This window comes from Rhinopithecus bieti, unplaced genomic scaffold (assembly GCF_001698545.2).
Source record: "Rhinopithecus bieti isolate Rb0 unplaced genomic scaffold, ASM169854v2 scaffold_36315, whole genome shotgun sequence".
NCBI classification, from domain to species: Eukaryota; Metazoa; Chordata; class Mammalia; order Primates; family Cercopithecidae; genus Rhinopithecus; species Rhinopithecus bieti.
The window spans coordinates 104176-127689 of record NW_016815814.1 but is presented as its reverse complement, the minus strand read 5'-3'; the positions used below and the strand labels follow the sequence as shown (position 1 = coordinate 127689).

The 23514-nt window shown below is 38.0% G+C and overlaps 1 protein-coding gene across 1 annotated transcript in view; it reads right to left on the bottom strand.

Moving 5' to 3' along the window:
• Positions 1 to 2202: 2202 nt before the first annotated feature.
• TIA1 (TIA1 cytotoxic granule associated RNA binding protein) overlaps positions 2203 to 23514 on the bottom strand; it is a 36336-nt gene continuing 15024 nt past the window's right edge. The window contains exons 3-13 of the mRNA XM_017853755.1: positions 21194 to 21292; positions 19745 to 19799; positions 19540 to 19572; positions 18213 to 18300; positions 14971 to 15046; positions 7621 to 7729; positions 7145 to 7240; positions 6952 to 7036; positions 6116 to 6239; positions 5116 to 5261; positions 2203 to 3605 (exon numbers count right to left, since the gene is read on the bottom strand). Coding sequence (XP_017709244.1) covers positions 3479 to 3605; positions 5116 to 5261; positions 6116 to 6239; positions 6952 to 7036; positions 7145 to 7240; positions 7621 to 7729; positions 14971 to 15046; positions 18213 to 18300; positions 19540 to 19572; positions 19745 to 19799; positions 21194 to 21292 — 1038 coding nt within the window. The 3' untranslated portion in view covers positions 2203 to 3478. The remainder of the gene's footprint in view (positions 3606 to 5115; positions 5262 to 6115; positions 6240 to 6951; positions 7037 to 7144; positions 7241 to 7620; positions 7730 to 14970; positions 15047 to 18212; positions 18301 to 19539; positions 19573 to 19744; positions 19800 to 21193; positions 21293 to 23514) is intronic.

The window sequence follows — 23514 nt, the reverse complement described above, 5'->3', positions numbered from 1 at the left end:
GCCACTGCACTCCAGCCTGGGCGACAAAGTGAGACTCCATCTCAAAAAAAAAAAAACAAAAAACCCCCCAAAAAACCAAAAAGATTTCGTGAAATAAAGAACATTATTTAAGAGAGAAAAAAATATTTTTTTTTTTTAAAGAAATCATCACTCTCATTTGAAAGGTTTGCTTTCTTATTTCCTATAAGTACATTTTGTTTTTCTAATTCAACTGTAACCTCAGGACCACTGTACAGCACTTAGTAAACCTGTCTTTGTACATGGACTCTAGTTCTTACCAACTGCCTTCTCAAATGGAATAGAACTATAACACACAAATAAAAGGAAGATGAGCAAGCACAAGGACAAAACAGGAGGAAAATAAAGACTAGAATGTGAATCTCATTTTCAACAAGTATCAGCAAGGAAAATGAGACCCTGGTTTCATAATTAATTAAATCTGCAGAATGTCAATTCTGTTTGGTGTTAAACAGTAACCCAATGTAAACCACTGATTCTAGAACAAGATTTAAAAAAAATTAACAAATACCTGAGTGAATATAACAATATGGCTAGACCAAAATGAAAAAAAATCTCACACACAATAATCACTGCAAGAAGATCCCACAGGTTATAGAAAACATAAAGGAACTTTAATATCCAAACATTCAGGGTAAAGAATACTGGATTAATGACCCATTAAGTGTGAATCACTTCAGGTTCTTTACAGTACCAGAAAGTAAAATCTAAATTTTGCATATTGCAGAGAATGAAACCATTTAAAAAACTTTTAATTTCCTTACCTGATACTAATACCAGTATGATTTTAGACTGAAAACTAAGAGTAAGATTTAAACCAAAGATAGATAGGTGTTCCTGAAATGTGAATTTGTTCAGTAGTAACCTTTTCATCATGTGTACTGATACCACTTTATTCTCAAAAAGTAGTCAATGTACATTTTAAGATTTGTGCAATAAGCCAATATGCTGGCTAATAAAAACTGTTGTTACTGGAGATAGTCAAAATGAAAGAAAACTATTTAAATTATTTATGCCCAAATAATTTACCCTGCAGTCTATGAGATGTACAGGAAATAATTTTTTTTAATAGGAGAAAAATGAGGGTCCTAAAATAGAAACATAAGCCAGAAGAAATCTAAAAATAGCTTCCTGATATTTTATTGTTTTAAATATTTCATTTAAGCTGCTTTTGGTTGCATGCCCTGATCTGTAGAAGTTAACAAGGAAATAAAATTTCCAAGTATTTAAAAAATTTACTCAACTTCCATAAAGGCGACTTTAATGTATCACACTTATAAAATACACAGTGACGGCTGGGCGCGGTGGGCTCAAGCCTGTAATTCCCAGCACTTTGGGAGGCGAGAGCGGGCGGATCAACGAAGTCAGGAGATCGAGACCATCCTGGCTAACCACTGGTGGAAACCCCGTCTCTACTAAAAAATCAAAAAACTAGCCGGAGCGATGTAGGCGGGCGCCTGAGTCCGCCAGCCTACATCGGGAGGCTGAGGGCAGGAAGAATGGCGTAAACCCAGGAGGCGGAAAGGCTTGCAGTGAGCTGAGATCCGGCCACAGTACTCCAGCCCCGCGACAGAGCGAGACTCCACCTCAAAAAAAAAAAAAAAAAAAAAAAAAAAAAAAAAAAAAAAAAAAAAAATACACAGTGACTTAATGAAATAGCACAACTGCATAGAATTGAGCTCCAGAGAATTACACACTTGAGCTGTCTTTCCTGGACTCTGGTTTACAAGGGTATCGGCTTAGAGACCAGCTTGGAGTCATCTGCCCCTACCTGGGAAATGCAGGCCAGGAAACTTAAGATTTTGCAGGCCTTTTCTGTTTCTAGGTAAAATGCAGGGAGCTCTCTGAAGGTCTTGAAAACCACTGACCATTCAAATATATATACTGGGACCTTTCCTCTCTGAGTCAAGGAAGAAGGAGGTTTGTGACCTTCACCAAAAACAAAATGGAACTTCCCATACAAGTTTTCTAAGAGACTCTGAAATACAATAGAAATTTCAAAACTAGAACAATGCCATCAAAGATTAAACCTCTTAATGCTTGGAGCCACTCCAAAATAATAAAATTGGGAACTCCAGGAAAACAGGTACCAAAAGAATCAAAATAATGATTGCACTGAGGATTCTCTTATTTGAAGGCTGTTTAAAGAGGTAGGATTTTAAGTTTTTTGTTTGTTTGTTTATCTTTTGGCCTCTGAACATTTAAAAAAAATGCTTTGCCCAGCTGGTCCTTCAGGCAAAATTTGGAGGTCACAATGAACTCCAAGCCTGACACATAGATATTCTACAGTTTCACAGCTATCATTTGTACATGTTAAGTTGATTCACTCTTTTTGAGCAAATCTACCTATAAAACGGCAAATTAATATATTCCTTTACATACAACTTTGTGTCTCAAAATTCTTGAAAAACAAGAGCAGATGACTTTGTATTCAAAGACTACCAAAGTATGTATTTGATTTTCACATGCAAACAACTTAAAACCTTATAAATTTCATGTAAACTCTGCATGATACCTTGAAGGAAATGACATACAAAGTTTGCTAACTGTGCAAAATATTAAATTGCTAAAACATTTTACATAATGAAATAATACATGTAAATGTTGAAGTTGACACATGAAATTAACATGGCATAAGAACTTATCACATTTCAGATATTTTCTTTAGTAACAAGTTTTGTTTTATAGTTCCTGGTACACAGCAAAGTTTATCACAGAAGATAAAAATTCTTTTAAACAAATCCAACAGGGAATTCTTGAGGCACCTTCTCATATAAAACACAAGATGAATGCAATTATCAATCCATCTGAGAAAAGTTTTCAATCTAAATGAACATCATTTTTTCCATTTAAGTATATTTTACAGAACTTTAATAAGGCAAGACAAATTTGTGAAAAAAGATGTAGATACAAAAATGACATAAACTAATAATTTATATTAAAAAACCCCAAAGGGTAACAGTGGAGATGGGACAGCTCAAACAATGCCTTTTTTTTTTTTTAACCTAAAACAGAATTGTGCACAAGCTGAAGATGACAGAGAACTTCTAGACTCTGCACTTTTGTTTTTTTTTTTAACATCTTTATATTACGTTTTAAATCATATCAGGAATGCAAACTATAACTGCACACTACTTTAGTGGAAAAAAGTTCAATATTGTGCAATTTTCTGCCTCTTAATAGTTAAAAAGTGGCAGCAATCCCTGCATTTGTGTTTGAAACAAGGATCTGAGAAACTTTATCAAAAAAGGTAATGAAGGCAAAATTGGCAGACATCCAGCATCTTGTTTCTTTTAAAACAATGTGGATAAGTAATTTTATGATTAAAAATGAATCTTTTAAATAAATACATTGTATCTGACATTTGCACTGACTGATTTGATAAATCTTTAAGTAAACAACGGCCTTACTACACTCCCTGTAGCCTCAAGCCACTGGCTTTAGATTCTGGAGTCCTTTTTCACTGGGTTTCATACCCTGCCACTCGATACCCAGAAGGCTGACTGGGCAACATGCTGCCATTTTGCCCTTGAGGCGGTTGCACTCCATAATTTGGTCCCATCCATGGTGCAGAAGACTGTGTCTGACTGGTGGAGAATGTGAAAGAAGCAGAGGGGAGAGGAAATCCACTGATTAAAATAAAGTATTGGCAAGAACAAATAACAAATATGGGAAATGGGAAACATACTTTTTCTTAAACCCAAATAGAATAACTTACACCAGGGAAAATGAAAGCTTTTACTAAAGTTTTTTTCTCTTAAAAACAAGCATCCCTGTATGTTTAATTTGGACAGTTTACTTTTGTTAGAAATTAAAGCTAAGAAAATACCCTGAACTTATCAACATTCATCTCCTCTGAATACAGAAAAACTTAACCCCATTTTTGGAAAAGAAAACTGTCCATCTCATCTCTGTATCTTGGCTGAACATATTTGCTGAGGAAGCCACTATCTGAAAGAGTCAGGTAGGTTCCCCACAATGAAAAAAGGACTAATATTATACTACTCAAAGAAGAAATCAAAACAATTAACAAATATAAGCTCTTAAAAATTCATAACATTACAATATTTTTTCTTTTTTGAAACAGGTTTTCATTCTGTCACCCAGGCTGGAGTACAGTGGTATGATCTCAGCTCACTGCAACCTACATCTCCCCAGGCTCAAGCGATTCTCCCACCTCAGTCTCCTGAACAGCTGGGATTATAGGCACACACCACCATGCCTGGCTAATTTTTTTTGTACTTTTTTGTAGAGACGAGATTTCGCCATGTTGCCCAGACTGATCTTAAACTCCTGGACTCAAGTGATCCACCTGCCCTGGCCTTCCAAAGTGCTAGGATTACAGGCATGAGCCACTGTGCCCAACCACAAAATTCCCACCACAAATTTTTTTTTTTTTTTTTTTTTTTTTTTTTTTTTTTGAGACAGAGTCTTGCTCTGTTGCCCAGGCTGGAGTGTAGTGGCATGGTCTCAGCTCACTGCAACCTCCACCTCCCAGGGTGAAGTGATTCTCCTACCTCAGCCTCCCAAATAGCTCGAACCTATTGGTAGTGTGTACCACTATACCTGGCTAATTTTTGTATTTTTAGCAGAGGTGGGGTTTCACCATGGTGGCCAGGCTGGTCTCAAACTCCTAGCCTCAAGTGATCTGCCTACTTCAGCCTCCCAAAATGCTGGGATTGCAGGCATGAACCACCACGCCCGGCCCACTAAATTCCTTTTTAACTTCCCAAGTATTTTATTTTCAGTGTGTTTTCAGAAATGTAAGTAAAATAATGTAATTTAGGGTGTATAAGGAAACTTGCAATATAACAATGCATGAAAAAACCCTTTGCACAGAAAAAAACATAATGAATACAACAACTAGCATCAAAGTCAGTGTATATAAGAATGACTAAGTGACCATTAGTCATGTGAAAACCTTAACAACTATTAAGCTCCTATTTTCTTACTAAAAAACAATTAAGTTCTTTGAAGGCTATAGTTACGCTTTACATAAGAGGCCCTATTATCTACTAATTCTTAAAATTTCTTCCTACTTAAAATATCTTTAGACATTTTCAAAGGTTAGTAAAGGAAGAGATCAGATATGCTTACTTAAATCCTTGCTGGTTCCATGCCTGGCCATACATTCCATATGCAGGAACTTGCCAACCATTAGGCATATACTGGCCAATTTGTTGTGCATTTCCATACCACTGGCCCCACTGGCCATAAGGTTGTGGATATCCAATTTGATTCTGCTATTAAATAAAATTTAGTATTACTTGAAGTTAACTGTAAATATACAATCCTAATATGCTGATACCACAAATTCTTAGCAAAAACACACAGGGCCATCATTACAATTAAAATGACAGGATAAACAAGAGTTGACAGCTAAAAAACAAAAAACAAAAAAAACTGAGGTTATACTGCTGTAACTCTACATGATACTCTGAATGGCACAGTTTTTGGAAGGCATCAGTTGATACCCTAGTAATAAATGTTAAACTTAGTAGAATGTTTAAGTGTTTGGTATACTATCCACATGATTGTTTCCTTTAGATAGGGAAGATGTGATTAGTTATTTCTATATTCAGCTTACTTAAGAAACATATATAGTTTAGGATTTGCTTACTCCCATCTCTGTGCTCCGTTTACAGTTTCCTCATAGAAATCTTTGTGGAATCAAGTCTGAACCACTAAAGCTGCCTGGAAAAAAAAAAAGGCAGCAAAATCTGGAAGAAAAATGCCAAGGCCCTAACTATATTTACAGCTTTATTTTTGTTTCAGTTGAGTCAAGCATGCTTGTGAGTTCTCCAAATAGTATGTGAATAAATCTACCAAGTATTAAAAAAAGATTTAATACCCTTTTAGGTTTCTCGGAGCATTTTAAAATCCACTCTGTGAGCATGAGTCAACTGAGGCGGTCACATTCATCATGTCACCACTGCAATCCATGAAACACCATTCTGGAACTATAATACATGTAGGAAGAGCCCTTACATACTATCATTTTAGCTAGAAACTTATTAACAAGGATTATCAACAATCTTCACTTTAAAATAACATTATTAGCCCAACAATTACTTCTCAAAGTTAAGAACCCTCTCACCTGTTGCACGGGATTTATCATATCAAGAGTTTCTTTGCCCCAATAGCATTTCACAACATGACCTTCAATGGTAGTACCATTAACAGAAACAATTGCATGTGCTGCACTTTCATGGGAATTGAACCTATTGAAAACAATATTAAGAATCACCAATACAAATTCTTTTAAATATTTATGAATAAAACGATTTTTTAAAAATCAAGGTGAGTCTGAGGTAAAAGTTTGCATAACATGGTGTATTTTCTTTGCTATTTTTTTCAAAGATCTTGTAGTTCTGGGGAAACCCGTGTTAATTGAGAATGTGTGTTTCACTGGCCTTGTGTTAGGGAGGGGGCTATAAAATCACAGAGGCAAATATGGTAGATGCTAGAGAAATGTCAAATTTTTTTTTTTTTTTGAGATGGAGTCTGGCTCTGTTGCCCATGCTGGAGTGCAGTGATTGTGATCTCAGCTCACTGCAACCTCCACCTCCTGGGTTCAAATGATTCTCCTGCCTCAGCTTCCCGAGTAGCTGTGATTACAGGCATGTGCCACCACGCCCGGCTAATTTTTGTATTTTTAGTAGAGAAGGGGTTTCACTATGTTGGCCAGGCTGGTCTCAAACTCATGATGGTGATCCACCCGTCTCGGCCTCCGAAAGTGCTGGGAATACAGGCAAGAGCCACCGCACCTGGCCGAAATTTCAACTTCTTTATAACCAAGGTAAATTTTTAAGAAAACAAGGTAAATATCCAAAAAATATTTTGGAGGAAAAGTTTATTTTTTATTTTATTTATTTTCTGGTTTTCCAGTTACATTACCAAGAAAAAAGTTTTTTTTAAAAAAACCATCCCTACCGAACAAACGAATATCCTTTATCTGGAAAGACTCGAATTTCCATTATTTGTCCAAATGGTGAAAAAGTCTGACGCATTAGTTGTTCTGTTAGACAAAAAAACAAAAACAAATCACACTAAGTTATATAAAAATCCTACAAATATTAAGCTTTGCACTTTAAAAATTAATGCCACACAGGGAAGGCTCCCATACCTGTTAGCCCAGAAGTAACACCTCCACAGTATACAGTACAGTTGCTTGGACTAGACTGATTTACAACCTCATCATATGATAGCTGTTTGGTATTTGCTGGTGAGAGAAAAGGTTTATGTCTTTAATTCATTAAATAAAATGTACAGAAAGAGAAAAGCAGTATTCACTACACTACTGTAAAGGTAACATTAACCTTGATCAAAATGCTTATATTATACATATTATACTTCGGGATTAAACCTCCCCCACGGATGTCTAAAAAATTACCCAGTATTTTCTACTTAATAGGAGACTTGACATTAGAAATAATATCATTTATAATTACAAAAATGAAAACTAAGTACATTTTTGAACAGTAGTCTTGATTTGCTTCTCATCTATTTTGCAATAAGTCTCCGGGAACAGCTCTAACATTTAAAATCTAGTGTATTTTTCTCCAAAATTCCACATTTCCTTTTCTTCTCCAATACACCTACACTCATATGTACTCTTTGGAGCGGGAGGCTTTCGGGTTGCCCAGTTAGTTCTGATTTGTCTTCCACCAAGCCACTGGCCACCCATCTGTTGAATGGCGTTTTCAGCATCCTGTTCCGCACATTAGAAACAATAAAGAAGTCACTATTAGTTGATGTTAAACAACTTTTAGCAGTAGAGAAAACTTGGTGCTTTTCACAAATGTTTAAGTGAAAATGCTTTACAAAATACACAATATATGATAACTTTCCTAAAATGCAATGGTACTTTTCATATTTTTAAATTATTTATTTTATTTACTTTTTGAGATGGAGTCTCACTCTCTCACCCAAGCTGATCTTGGCTCACTGCAACCTCTGCCAACTGGGTTCAAGTGATTCTCCTGCCTCAGCCTCCTGAGTAGCTGGGATTACAGGCGTCCGCCACCATGCCTGGCTAATTTTTGTATTTGTAGTAGAGATGGGGTTTTGCCATATCGGCCAGGCTGGTCTTCAACTACTTTTTTTTTTTTTTTTTCTTTAAAGTCTCGCTCTGTGGCCAAGGCTGGAGGGCAGTGGTGCAATCTCGGCTTACTACAAGCTCCACCTCCCGGGTTCATGCCATTCTCCTGTCTCAGTCTCCCAAGTAGCTGGGACTACAGGCGCTCGCCACCACGCCCAGCTAATTTTTTGTATTTTTAGTAGAGATGGGGTTTCACCGTGTTAGCCAGGATGGTCTCGATCTCCTGACCTCGTGATCCTCCCACCTTGGCCTCCCAAAGTGCTGGGATTACAGGAGTGAGCCACTGCGCCCGGCCCTGGCCTTGAACTTCTGATCTCAAGTGATCCGTCCACCTCAGCTTCCCAAAGTGCTAGGATTATAGGCCAGCGTGCCCAACCCAATGGTGCTTTTAAATTATTTTTCTCTTATTTGAATATTAAACTTTGGGAACATTAATCATCTGAAAAGGTCCTGAGTCCAAAAGCCCTAATGAGGTAGATATCATAAAGTTCATGCAACTCAGACTATCATAGAAGAAAATCTTACTTTAAACAATCTAACAAGCTTGTTAACAATATTTGGTTTCTCACTCATCCAACAAATAAATATTGAACAGTTATGTTCCAGGCACGCAGTTAAGAGCTAGGGACACACTGGGAAACAAGCATACATGGTCTCTTACATTCTTTTGTGGGGAACAAATAAAGCAATTACAAATTGTGGTAAGACCTATGACAGAAACAAAAGGCTGAGATACGAGAATATGGGCACAAGAATCTACTACAGACAGCATAAATAAGAAAGGTCTTTCTGAAATGACATTTAAATTGAGCCTGAGAGCAATAGGAGATAGCCAAGTCAAAACAATGGAGAAGAAAGCTCCAGTGGAGAGAAAACTATTGCAAAGTGTGTTAAGGCATGAAAGAGTTTGGTATGCATCTGAAAGAAGCATGTGAAAGACTAGTTTCAGTGGAATCTAGTGAGCAAAAAAGAATGTTAGAGAATGAAAACTGCGAGGCCGGGCGGCCGGTGGCTACAAGCCCTGTAACCCAGCACTTGGGAGGCCGAGACGGGGGATCAAAAGGGTCGAGGAGATCACGACCATCCCTGGCTAACACGGTGAAAAACCCCCTGACCTCTACAAAAATGCAAACAAAATTAGCCGGCCGGTGGCGGCGAGCAACTTGTAGTCCCAGCGGCTTGGGAGGCTGAAGGCAGGAGAATGCGTAAACCCCGGAGGCCGAGCTCTCAGTTGAGCTGAGATCCCCCAGCCACTGCCCAACTCCAGCCCTGGGCGACAGAGCGAGACCTCCCGCCTCCAAAAAAAAAAAACAAAAAAAAAAAAAAAAAGAGAATGAAACTGAAAGATTTTAAGCAAGGAATCATCATGACCTATGTTTTAAGAAGGCCATTCTTAGTGCTAAGAGGAGAATGGCTTCGGGTAATGGATAGTAAGGGGATAAAGATACTTTACGAAACTTGTGCAATATTCTAGATTTTTAAAAAGTGTTGGTGGCCAGGAGCATTGCAGTAACAGTGAATGTAACCTAAACTCAGGGCCAAAATAATGGGGGCTGGAGGGGACACCACAAGCAAAAGGAGAGAAATCGAAGGTAACTCTTAGGTTCCTCTAGAGAAATTGGAAAGACAGCATTTATTGAAATGGGGAGAAAGACTAGTAAAGAAAAGGGGAACAGGTCTGAGGAAGAATCAAAAAGCTCCATTAAGAAAAAACTTTGAGATGCCTGTGAGACATATAAATGACCATTTGTGAGTAAGTGTGGAACATAGGGAAGTAGACTGAAGACACAAAATTCATGCAGACTAGAGAAGGAGCCTAGGACAGAGCCCTGAAAAACAGCAAAACTTGAAAAATGGGTAAAGGAATAATCACTAGCTAAGGTGACTAGGGAAGAGTAGCCAGTGATGAAGGAAGAAACCACAAACGTGTACGGTCAAGGGAGCCAAGAAAACAGAGGTTAAGAGGTGACCTTGAAAATACAGTAGCATTGGTAGAAAGTGAGAGTGAAACCAGCTTAGAGTAGACTAAAAAGTAAATGGGGTATAACTTTTGTGTGCACACATCAAAGGTAAGTTTAACCTACTACTGAAGGAACAGGCAAATTCAAGGCCCTTCTTGAGATACGAAAAGGAAACGCTTTAAAAAAAAAATTAAACAGGGTCTTATTCTGTCATCCAGGCATGATCATAGCTTACTGTAGCCTTGAACTCCTTGGGCTCAAGTGATACTCCCACCTCAGTCTCCTAGTAGCTAGGACTATAAGCATGCACCGACACGGCTGGCTATTTTTTTTTACTATGGTAAGAACGGCCTTTACTGGCTGCAACAGGCAATGGGAGGGGATTCGGTGTCCACATACTAGGTTACCAGGCATTTTTTTTTTTTTTAATTTAATGGAGACAGGGTATTGCTATGTTGCCCAGGCTGGTTGGTCTCTAACTCCTGGGATCAAGCAGTCCTCCTGCCTTGGCCTCCCAAAGTTCTGTTATTATAGGCATGAGCCACTGTGCCTGGCAGGAAATGTACATTCTTAACAAGAAACAATTATCATACTAACCTGTCTGAACTCCATGAGATGCTTAACTAACGTTATGTGTTGAATTGTGTCCCTCAAAATGATATGAAGTCCTACACCCTGGTATCTGTGAAATGTGGCCTTATTTGGAAACAGGGTCTTTGCAGAAGTAATTAAGATGAGGTTATATTGGATTAAGGTAGGCCCAAATCCAAGTCCTTACAAAAAGTAAAGATTAGACTGGGCACAGTGGCTCACATCTATAATCCCAGCACTTTGGGAGGCTGAGGCAGGTGGATCACTTGAGCCCAGGAGTTCAAGACCAGCCTGGACAACATGACGAAATCCTGTCTCTACAAAAAATAGAAAAATTAGCTGGGCATGGTGGTGCACACCTGCAGTCCCAGCTACTTAGGAGGTTGAGATGGGAAGATCACCTAAGCCTGGGAGGTTGAGGCTGCAGTGAGTTGTGATTATGCCACCACACTCCAGCCTGGGTGACAGACAGAGTGAGGCCCTGTCTCAAAAGAAAAAAAAAAAAAAGGTATTATATGGATACACAAAGAGAGAAGATGGTCATGTGAAGATGAAGGCAGAGATTGGAGTTATACAGCTACAAGCCAACGAATGCCAAGGATTACCAGCAACCACCAGAAGCTTGGGAGAAGCAACAAAGGATTCTTCCACAGAGCCTTCAAGAGAGCATGGACATGCTGACACCTTAATTGTGAATGTCATGCCTCCAAAACATTGAGAAAATAAATTTGTGTCGCTTTAAGTCATCCAGTTTATGATACTTTGATACAGCTCCTCAGGAAAAAAATAAAACTTACTCACTCAAAAAAGTGGAGAAAAAACATAGATGTATCTATGCTGGTGGTTGTGAATGGGAGATAAAGGGGAAGCATATGCAAACAACTCTTGAGAATTACAGCCGAGAAATGGGGATATAGGTAGGGAAGGGATGTGAGGATAAACAGTGGTTTTGATTAAGAGATCCTAGATGGCCGGGAACGGTGCCTCATGCCTGTAACTCCACCACTTTGGGAGGCCGAGGTGGGGGTACTGGTGGAAGCCAGGAGTTCGAGGACAGCCCGGGCAACAAAGGGAGACTGTTACTACAAAAAAAATTTTTTTTTTTTTTGAGACGGAGTCTCGCTCTGTCGCCCAGGCTGGAGTGCTGTGGCGTAATCTCGGCTCACTGCAACCTCTGCCTCCTGGGTTCAAGCGATTCTCCTGCCTCAGCCTCCTAAGCAGCTGGGATTACAGGTGCATGCCAACATGCCTGGCTAATTTTTCTATTTTTAGTAGAGATGGGGTTTCACCATGTTGGTCAGGCTGGTCTTGAACTCCTGATCTCATGAGTTGCTCACCTTGGACTCCCAAAGTGCTGGGATTACAGGTGTAAGCCACTGCGCCAGGCCTTTTTTTAGCTGGGCATGGTGGTGTACACCTGTGTTCCCAGCTACTCTGGAGGCTGAGGCAGGAGGATGGCTTGCGCCCAGGAGTTCAAAGATGCAGTGAGCTATGATCACACCACTGCACTCCAGCGTGAGTGACAGAGTGAGACCCTGTCCAAAAAAAAAAAAAAAGAGAGAGAGATCCTAGGTGTTTTTTGGTTGATGAGAATGATCCAGTAGAGAAGGAATAGAGTGATGACACAGGATAGTAGTAATAACAAGAACAGCACATATTATGATTCCATTTATAGGAAATGTTGAGATCAGGGAAATCTAGAGACAGAAAGTAGATTGACAATTGTTCAGGGCTGGCAGGAGGGGCATGAAAGGAAAAGGATAGTGACTGCTAATGAGTCATGTAGCTTCTTTTGGGGTGGTAAAATATTCTAAAATTTATTTTGGTGATAGTTGCACAATTCTGTGAATTACCTAGAAACCACTGAATTGTATATTTAAAAAAATATATATATATATTTTTTTGAGACAGGGTCTCTGTTGCCCAGGCTGGAGTGCAGTGGCGCAATCTCAGCTCACTGGATCCTCAACTTCCTGGGGTCAGGTGATCCCCCACCTATGCTTCTCAAGTAACTGGGATTATAGGTGTGCACCACCATGTCTGGCTCATTTTTTGTAGAGAAGGGGTTTTGCCATTTTGCCTAGGCTGCTCTCAAACTCTTGGGCTCAAGTAATCTGCCTGCCTTAGTCTCCCAAAGTACTGGCATTACAGGTGTGAGCCACTGCACCCGACCACACTGTATACTTGAATTATATCTCAATAAAGCTGCTGTTTAAAAAAAAAAAATGAGGCAGTGGCAGCTCAAAGTCCTTGAAAAGGCAAGAGAGGTGGGGACACAATCATAAGTGATTTTGCCTTTGACAGCAAGGGCCTTTCCTGTACTATAATAGGAGGAAGAATGGGAAGGTGGACGAATTTTATGTAAATTTGGTGGTTGAAAGATGAGAAACATATGTTTGCCAAGACAGTACCCTGTACTCATCTAAAGTGTGTGACCATTAAATTAGGAGCAAAACCACTTGAACTCAAGATTTTTTCCAGCAACATTCAGTTATTTTGGGGTAGGCAGAGAAGCTAAGCTCAATCAGTATTGTGGTTTTTCTAGCACGTAGAACACAGGATGAGAGGCTGAGGGTAACTGCAATCAGGGCTGTAGCACTTCATAACACAGCCAAGCACATATCACAAATTTTACATAAGTTGAAATTTATAGAAGATTTTATAGAAGATTATATTATTTGCTCAAAGTTATAAACATCTGTTTTAAAATGGTTGTCAGAATTTGTATACACAGGTATCAATAGACATCCTTTGCTATTTGACTCTAGTTCATACAACATACACATTCAATAGTGATTTTTATATAGCAGAACCCTATAGTCCACAATCTTGAAAATGTGAAAAACGAGTTCCTAGCCCACCAAACCCCAATTTATTTCCCTAAGTTGCACTAAAACATCCTAAAACCTATGAATCAATCCTCTAAGGAACTCAAATTAATCATGGCTATTAATCTATTATAGAAGGTATTTTTCTACCTTTCTGAAATATTATGCTATGATTAATAGTAAAATTTTCAGAACCAAATAAATTCTCTTAATTTTTATTTTCTCATCCTACAGGAAAAAAAAAAAAATCTTTGGTAGATGGGACATGTACATGATTGACCTTGTATTGTTTTCACCTCTCAATATACTTTACCATTTTCAACTGTTCTTTTTTTTCTTGAGACAGGGTCTCACTTTGTCACCCAGGCTGGAGTGCAGTGGCTTCATCACGACTCACTGCAGCTTTGACCTCCTGGGTTTAAGTGATCCTCCCGCCTCAGCCCCGCAAGTAGCTGGGACTATAGGCATGCGTCGCCATGCCCGGCTAATTTTTTGTAGAGATGGGGTTTCGCCATGTTGTCCAGGTTGGTCTTTTGAACTCCTGACCTCAAGTGATCCACCCACCTTGGCCTCCCAAAGTGCTGGGATTATAGGCGTGAGCCACTGGGCTCGGCGGAATTTTCGGAATTTCCGGAAAAAAAAAATGATAATAATAAATAAATTAAATAAAGTAAAATAAAAAAATACATATATTTTGTAGAGATAGGGTCTCACTATATTGCCAGGGTTTATCTCAAACTCCTCAGCCTCCCAAAGTGCTGAGGTTATAGGCATAAACCACTATACCCGGGTAATATATAATTTTTTAAAAAGTTCCTACCCATCACAGTATTTTATTTTATTTACTTATTTTTTGAGACAGGGTCTCACTCTGTCACCCAGGCTGTGCTGTGGCATGATCTCAGCTCACTGCAACCTCTGCCTCCTGGGTTCAAGTGATCCTCCTGCCTCAGCTTCCTGAGTAGCTAGGACTACAGGCGCCCGCTACCACACCCGGATAATTTTTGTATTTTTAGTAGAGGCAGAGTTTCACCATATTGACCGGCTGGTCTCAAAGTCCTAACCTCAGGTGATCCACCCACCTCAGTCTCCCAAAGTGCTGGGATTACAGGTGTGAGCCACCGCGCCCGGCCTCCTCACAGTATTTTATTAGCTACTTCTAAACTACCATGGGAATATAAACTAGGGAGATAATGAATTAAATTCATAAATGAGATTTTCAACATCTACCTTTGGCTGATAGTTTAAACAACTTTACTTTCTACATTCTGAAAACATCAGTACTCTGCATGCCAGCACTCATGTGCCAACAAATGTTAAATAGACAAAACAGAAGAAGATATTTTCTAGTGAGGGTTTATTTTAATTATCAGTAAAATAAACAACAGATTAAAAAAGATTAATAATTAAAACTGAGCATTTCCATTCTTTACTCTTTAAGCATTGTCCATGCACTTCTGATTGAGCTCACCCATTTGTTGAAAAAGGAGACAAAGCCATATCCCTTAGACTTTCCTGTTGCCATGTCTTTTACCACTCGGGCATCTCTGAAATCAGAAACAATCAGAAGTTTAGGTTTGCAAACTGTCCTCTGGATATCAAATGAGAATTTCACACACATCTCATTCTCATGTTTCGCCTTCATTAAAGTGAACCTTTAATGCAAATTCACCTTTTATTCTACAAAATTTATCATGTATTAGGAAATGAGGCTTAATTTTATAGACATGCAAATCAATAACTTAAGTATATATGTATATTTATATTGTACAGAAATTGCCTCTCTCTTCAAAACACTTTTAAACTTTTAAAATATTAAGCATGGTGATCGAGAGTAGCCTAAACTCCACAATGAACTAGCTGGAACCACTTTAAAGGGGTCACAGGACATTAGATGAATGGGCTTTCTTTAACCATGGCAATTTATAAGCTTTTTTGACAGCCTATATTCACTACCTAATCATTAAAAAAAAAAAAAAAAAAACTGGAACGCAAGAATGAAAAAGTTGTATTTCCTAAACTAAACTATTTCATTTTTTCGAGATCAATTTATACTCCCCTTCTTTGTCGTAAATTCTGAGAACTTGACATTTTGCAGAAATGTTAAATCATTGAAGAAAAATACTACACACACACACGTTTTAAGCTAGACAAGAAAAGATTTTACACTGAATTTTAAAATAGCATTCATATAAAATTGATTGGAACTACAAGATATAAAAGCAAAATTTTAAAAAGTCAGAAAGTAAAAAAGCACGCCAACATTTATCCACTGTGAACCGTAGCTTGTAGTTAGCCAGGGCAATTCTGTCCATTCTTCAGAGACACTCTGCAAAATAACCAGAGCCCTATTATTTGAGATTGAGTAAAAACCCAGCCATGATAGCTAAAACTCCATACCTCAAAAAATTGGACTCAAATTGTGCTTCACAGGCAATCTGCTTTTAAGTTAGTCAGGTATGTCACAATGCTTGCTCTCTCAGGACACATGAACAAAACAGGCACTTTTATAACAAAAACCCAAGTCAGAAAGCCATGCAATGTAATTTTCTATTAAAGTATACATAAGCATATTTTAGATCAATCTGAGTGATTTATTAAGTGTTCAGGGTCAAAATGACAAAGATGTGGTGGTGAAAAGGGAAAACTAATGTAAGTCAATGCTCAATAAGTAAAAATACTTAATAAATTATCTGTATGGTATGCATGCATTTAATTTGGTAGCTGACTCTCTTCTACACTGTAATTTGTTAGTCTACCCTTAAACTCAAGGAACAGGAAAGTTTATAGGCTGTATATAAGGGAAAGCACCATATTTTTTATACTAAATGCTTTTACAGACCACTGTTTATTACACATCTATAAATCAAGCACTGATATTTGCACTTTTTAGAGAATATCATGAGAACCCTTCAACATATAGTTATCAACTTATCTCCTTTAACAACAAAAAATCAGGAAAATATGCTACTGACTGCCAAACGATTCCTTTAAATGTAGGAAAGCTAACTCCTTATATAGCCTAAAACTCAAACATTATACATTATCTCAATTGAAAATCATGAAACTTAAAGGTCTTACCAAGAAAAAAAAAAGCATACACCAATAATCATGGGACCATAAGAAAATCTACAAACTAAAAATATGATACAGAAATATATTTAAGAGAAAAAATTATAACCCATGATTTGTAAATCATGAAATTGCTAAAATTTGAAGGTCACTTAACTTAAACTCACCAACTGTTAAACAATCTTTGCCTAATTCCAAACTAAAATTCCCATGTTTTCAAAAAACTACCTCAATCAAAATCAAAGCATTTAATAAAATAGCTACTTAATCTGTTCACAATGTCAGAAAATTTTTTCTTGTTAAAGTTTCAGAAAATGTTAACCTTGAAAAATATTCAACTCATATTTATTTCTCTCTGAAAAGATTCTCTAGAGAAGCAGCAACAAAGATCTAGATCAGGCTTCTTTATCCTTTTATGGTCCTGTGACTACTCTGACAATAGGATAAAATTTACAAAGATTTTCCACACCAAAATGAAAACACAAAATTTTGCATAGAGATTTAGAGCCCTTGAGAGGCCAAAGGCTAAGACTGTCTAAGTCCAGATATTCAAAAGCAAGCTAATTATTATTAAAACTCTAAGATATTATTAGGAGGGATAATCAAGAAATGAAAGCTGTAGTTATTTTCCTCATCAGGTCTCACAAAGAAAAATTTCATCTGAAAGAAGTCCATTTATAAGCCCTAATTCTGTGACCACCTTTAAAGCTGGTAATCCCCTGGTCACATGCACTGTCATCCCCTAATCAACAAACTGTAACACTTCAAATGAAAGCTCCCAAAATTAATCACCAATACTACTGGCATTTACTTTCCATTCTCCTCATCTTATCTCTGCTGTTGGTCTATTCAAACCAAACCACAGCTAGCATTGCCTTTTTACTATTCTTCTAGGTGGAAAATAATAAAGCAACTGGAAATCCTGAAGAAGTTTTCTAAACTATTTACTCTAAAGTACTATAAACAACTTGTTATTCTTACTCTAATATGGCATGCTTTTCAAAATTTTAAAGTTCTTCTATGATGAATGCTATCTTAAGTAAGTATTTATTCATAAGGGCCTAAGTAAGGTATTTATTCATAAGGGCCTAAAATGTATGATTAATAACAAGTGCAAGCAAGGCAGTGCTTCATAAAATATTATTAAGGCACTATTATTGCTAGCAGTTTTTTTAAAAGGGTATAAATATCTAGGAAATAATATTCAACAACTGCTTTTTAAGTTGAATTGTTAAGGTTTCTTTTGTTAAAATATATTAACACAAAATGCATGGTATCATAGAAGTGCCCAACAGATCTAAATTCCTTAGTTACAGCACAATTTTACTAAAGACTGTCACCAAGCTAGCTTGATACCTATATAATAAACTATAAAATGTACAATGGCAAATTTGTCTCTTAAGAGCTATGCTAATTGAAAAAGGATTTTAAGATAATTGAAAACCAAAGGTTTATTCATCAATGGGAAAACAATCTTTGGCTGTTAACTTCTTGAATGATCTCTAAACAATGTAATACATTATATTCAAGTGATAAAATTAATGTTTTATCACTCTTATCAAAATTCACAATTATTTTCAAGTTATGTCTACATATAATTGTTTCTAATTAAAAGGATTTTATTTATCTTCTGTTACTTACGATATTCTTCCAAATGGTGCAAAAGCAGCTTTTATATCTTCAGTTGTAATTTCTGGACTGAGATCACCAACAAAGACATGGAAATGATCTTATAAGGGGAAGGAAGGGGAAGTGAAAAGAAAAATAGAACTTTAGAATTTAAAAAGTACTAAAATCTATCCAATAAAATATTCTTAAAATGATTATGACTTATGATAAAGTATAAATAAAACACTATCCTATATCTATACAAATCCTATCAATTTTAAACAATGAATCAAGGTAACAATATAGGAAAAATTCTCCTGAAACGACTGTGATACATCTAACTGTAAAGTGACATTTATATTTCTATTTACAGTCAATTATTATACTGGTCTAAGAAAATAAACTAATAATATACAAGTTTCAGTTCTGCAAAAAAATTTAATGACTTAGTTACCATTCTAATAATAATTATTTACTTTTATTCAGTTTACCACTATATTAAGGCTTTACAAATTAAAATAAAATAGTGGTACTGTGAATTATGTAGACTAGATTTGCCTCAGTTAACACAATTTACTGAAGCTAGCTACATGATATACACTTGGTTTAACCATATTTTGTGAAGAACAATCAAAGAAATACCTTGCATTGCAACAGTTTGATGTTAAAGTATTTGACAGTTTTCTCAAAAGCCAACAGTTTTGGTTGCCCAGACATTACACCATTCAGTTTATGTGAATCCATGTGCAAGTGAACTAAGACTGAAGGCAACAGAATGAAAACAGTAATCCCTTCACTTTATATCAGAACCATTAAAAAAGCATTGGAGAGAAATAACCATCCCATATCTGAAGTTTTTAAGAAAGACAATTATCAAAAAAAGAAACACTTTAAAAATGCGAAATTGTTGGACCAACACTTTAAAATGAACATATACATCAATTTGACAAAGCATATTTGGAAAGAAAAATTACCCATATTTGACAGGCCTTAAACAACATTTTGGATTGCTCTTTGGGAAACAAAATGTGAGGAGCAACTCAAGCATTTGGAAGATCTGGGTATGAAGCCCAGATGGTGACCTCAAGAAAGGAGGGTATATTTTGCCCCTTAGTTGGTGAAAGTAGTTCTAAGGCATCAGCTGCTACCAAAGGGATCAGAAAGCTTGAACTAGCACCAAAGTAGCAGACAAGCTATACTTGATCAATACCGAGAAAGGAGAAAAATACTGCTAGAGAGACAAATAGAAATAATATCTCCTCCCACCCTCCCTCCCCCAAATATCAAACAAAAAAACCTCAGGTGGTTAGTGAATACCCTTTCAAGAGATTTCATTTTATGTTTAAGAAGATACAATTACCTTGTGAACGCTGTGTGCTGACAACGGTACTACCTGATGACAAAGATTAGATTTGTTCTTAAATTTATTAACACAAACACATTCAATCATATCTTAGGATAACGATCAAAACATTACTGCAAACATGTATGATGTTTATAGGCTTTACAATAAAACTACTGGGTATAATAAAAACAAATGGTCAAAGAGCATAAAATATACTTACTGCTTGTATCTTTCTTTTGACTGCTGGGGGTTGTTGCCCAATTCACTTTGACTTCCTAAAAAAAATTTCTACATTTATACTTCACAAAAATAAAACCCAAAATCACATTTACGTCTATAAAAAGATAGGAAGATATCTGTTTAAGATGAAACACTGAAGGAGATACCAGCTCTGGTCAAGTTTCAATACTTAATCTTCTGACCTACATTTAGGGAAATAATGTTGACAAATCCTAATCTTTATATGTCTATTAACATTCAATTAACCTTTCTTACCTAAAGTACACATATTTTTTTCCCTTTCATTCTTTTCCATTAGCATCCAAGCTTGAGTTATTCAGCAAATATTTTGGTATTTACCATGTACAAGCCACCATGGAAAACACTAATATAGGCTGCTGGCTCATGCCTGTAATCTCAGCACTTTGGGAGACCAAGACAGGTGGATCACCTGAGGTCAGGAGTTCAAGACCAACCTGGCCATCATAGTGAAACCCTATCTCTACAAAAATACAAAAATTAGCTGGGCATGATGGTGGGTGCCTGTAATCTCAGCTACCCAGGAGGAGGCTAAAGCAGAACTGCTTGAACCCAGGAGGCGGAGGTTGCAGTGAACAAAGATTGTGCCACTGCACTCCAGCCTGGGTGACAGAGCAAGATTCCATCTCAAAAAAAAGCCAGGCACAGTAGCTTATGCCACCGTGAGGCCGAGATAGGCAGATCATGCGGTCAGGCGATTAAGACCATCTTGGCCAACAAGATGAAACCCCGTCTCTACTAAAAATGCAAAAAATTAGCTGGGCGTGGTGGCAGGTGCCTGTAGTCCCAGCTATTCGGGAGGCCAAGGCAGAATGGCGTGAACCCAGGAGGCAGAGCTTGCAGTGAGCCGAAATCGTGCCACTGCACTCCAGCCTAGGCAACAGAGTGAGACTCTCCCTCAAAAAAAAAAAAAAAAAAGAAAACACTAACATAAACACAGGCCTCTGGCCTCTAAAAGCTTTATCTCACCTTTTTAATATTATATGTGAATAACTGACCTTTTGCTATAAAGTGTTTAATGTTTCAGCCAGGCGCGATGGCTCACACCTGTAATCCCAACATTTTGGGAGGCCAAGGCAGGCAGATCACCTGAGGTCAGCAGTTTGAGACCAGTCTGGCTAACATGGTGAAACCCCGCTTCTATTAAAAATACAAAAAATTAGCCAGGTGTGTTGGTGCGCGCCTGTAATCCCAACTACTAGGGAGGCTGAGGCAGGAGAATCACTTGAACCTGGGAGGCAAAGGTTGCAGTGAGCTGAGATTGTGCCACTGCACTCCAGATTGGGCAACAAGGGCAAACTTCCGTTTCAAAAAAAAAAAAAGGTGTTTACTGTTTCCAAAAAGTAAACAAAATCATATGTAACTTAAATTTTGTCAGTGCAAGTCACCTTCTTTAATTACGACAGCTTACCTTACCCATTATCTTCCGTCCATTCATAGCAGCTAATGCTGCGGCTGCATGACGATGCTCATGAAACTCCACAAAACAATAGGGATCATTTCCAGCTGTCTGTGGGAGAAGAAACACAAAAGCCAATTTTAAGCTTTATTCACCCATTACCTTAAAATTATGTAAAAAAAAAAAAATCTTAAACCAAGTTTTATACATCTAAGTTATCAGGCCATGGAGAATGAATGGTCCATTCCACAAGTAAATTTTAGATTTAAAAAGTAGGCCAGGTGAGGTGGCTCACACCTGTAATTCTAGCACTTTGGGAGGCCAAGGCAGGCAGATCATGAGGTCAGCAGTTTGAGACCACCCTGGCCAACATGGTGAAACCCCATCTCTACCAAAAAAAAAAATACAAAAATTAGCCAGGCGTGGTGGCAGGCTTCTGTAATCCCACCTACTTGGGAGGCTGAGGCAGGAGAATTGCTTGAACCCAGGAGGTGGAGGTTGCAGTGAGCGGAGACCACACCATTGCACTCCAGCCTGGGCAACAGAGCAAGACTCTATCTCAAAAAAACAAAACAAAACAAAACAAACAGTAAACAGCCAGGCCTGGTGGAGAGCTCCTGTAGTCCCAGCTACTTTAGGAGGCTGAGGTGGGAGGAATGCTTGAGCCCAGGAGTTTGAATCCAGCCTGGGCAACACAGCAAGATCCTGTCCCTAAAAAAATTAAAAGAAAAAAAAAAAAAAAAAAAGCAAACACTTAAAATCACACTGCTTTTATACGTAGCTATTTTCTTCAACAGTACTATAATTAAATTATAGTACTATAATTTAATATTAATGACTAGGTATCCTAACTGGACATATAGCTATAAATACCTCATCATCATAAAACCATTTGTTCAAGCTACACAGATTAAGTTTGACTGAACTCCTAGGTTCTGAAGTCTCGCTTCAGCTTTTTATGATTTTCTATCCCCTCCCTGTTACATGTTACTTTCTACTGCTACAAATGTACATAGCTCCTTGCTGCTACTAGCCTGCTGAGTAGCAGAAAATCTTAGCCAGCCTTCTTAAACCTGTTTTAAAATACAGGTAAATAGGCTCTGAAAACTGAAGAGATTCTCTGGTAAGTAAAATTTTAGAATAGGTTTTAGAACATGAACTTTCTGACATCAATTTTTTGCTTGTTCAAAAGTCTTTAAAAAATTATCTTCCTAGCCAGGCATGATGGCTCACACCTGTAATCCCAGCACTTTAGGAGGCCAAGGTGGGTGGATCACCTGAGGTCCAGGAGTTCAAGACCAGCCTGACCAACATGGAGAAACCCTGTCTCTACTAAAAATACAAAATTAGCCGGGCGTGGTGGTGCATGCCTATAATCCCAACTACTTGGGAGGCTGAGGCAGGAGAATCGCTTGAACCCAGGAGGTGGAGGCTGCAGTGAGCCAAGATGTTGCCACTGCACCCCAGCCTGGGCAAGAGTGAAACTCCGTCTAAAAAAAAAAAAAAACCTTCCCTTGGCCAAGCACAGTAGCTCATGCCTGTAATCTCAGCACTTCGGGAGGATGAGGCAGGCGGATCACCTGAGGTCAGGAGTTCAAGACCAGCCTGGCCAAAATAGTGAAACCCCATCTCTAAAACTACAAAAATTAGCTGGGTGTGGTGGCGTGCACTTGTAATCCCAGCTACTCAGAAGGCTAAGGCAGAGATTCACTTGAACCCAGGAGGTGGACGTTGCAGTGAGCCGAGATCGTGCCACTGGATTCCAGTCTGGGCACACAGCGAGATTTCATCTCAAAAAGAAAGAAAAAAAGTATCTTCCCTTTTCTGCTGGTGTTCCAGGTAGGTGAGGCTACGTGATAAATAGAATCTGGATGTTTAATTATAAATTAAAGTAGCAGGCCGGGCGTGGTGGCTCAAGCCTGTAATCCCAGCACTTTGGGAGGCCGAGACGGGCGGATCACGAGTTCAGGAGATCGAAACCATCCTGGCTAATCCAGTGAAACCCAGTCTCTACTAAAAAATACAAAAAACTAGCCGGGCGAGGTGGTGGGCGCCTGTAGTCCTAGCTACACAGGAGGCTGAGGCAGGAGAATGGCATAAACCCGGGAGGTGGAGCTTGCAGTGAGCTGAGATCTGGCCACTGCACTCCAGCCTGGGCGAGAGTGAGACTCCGCTTCAAAAATAAATAAATAAATAAAATAAAATAAAATAAATTAAAGTAGCAGAAAAAAATTCCAAATTTTAACTCTATAGTGCAAAATACCAAATGACATTATAGGCCATTTTAAAATTCTTTCCATAACCTCCTAAACAGATTTTTTTTTTTTTTTTTT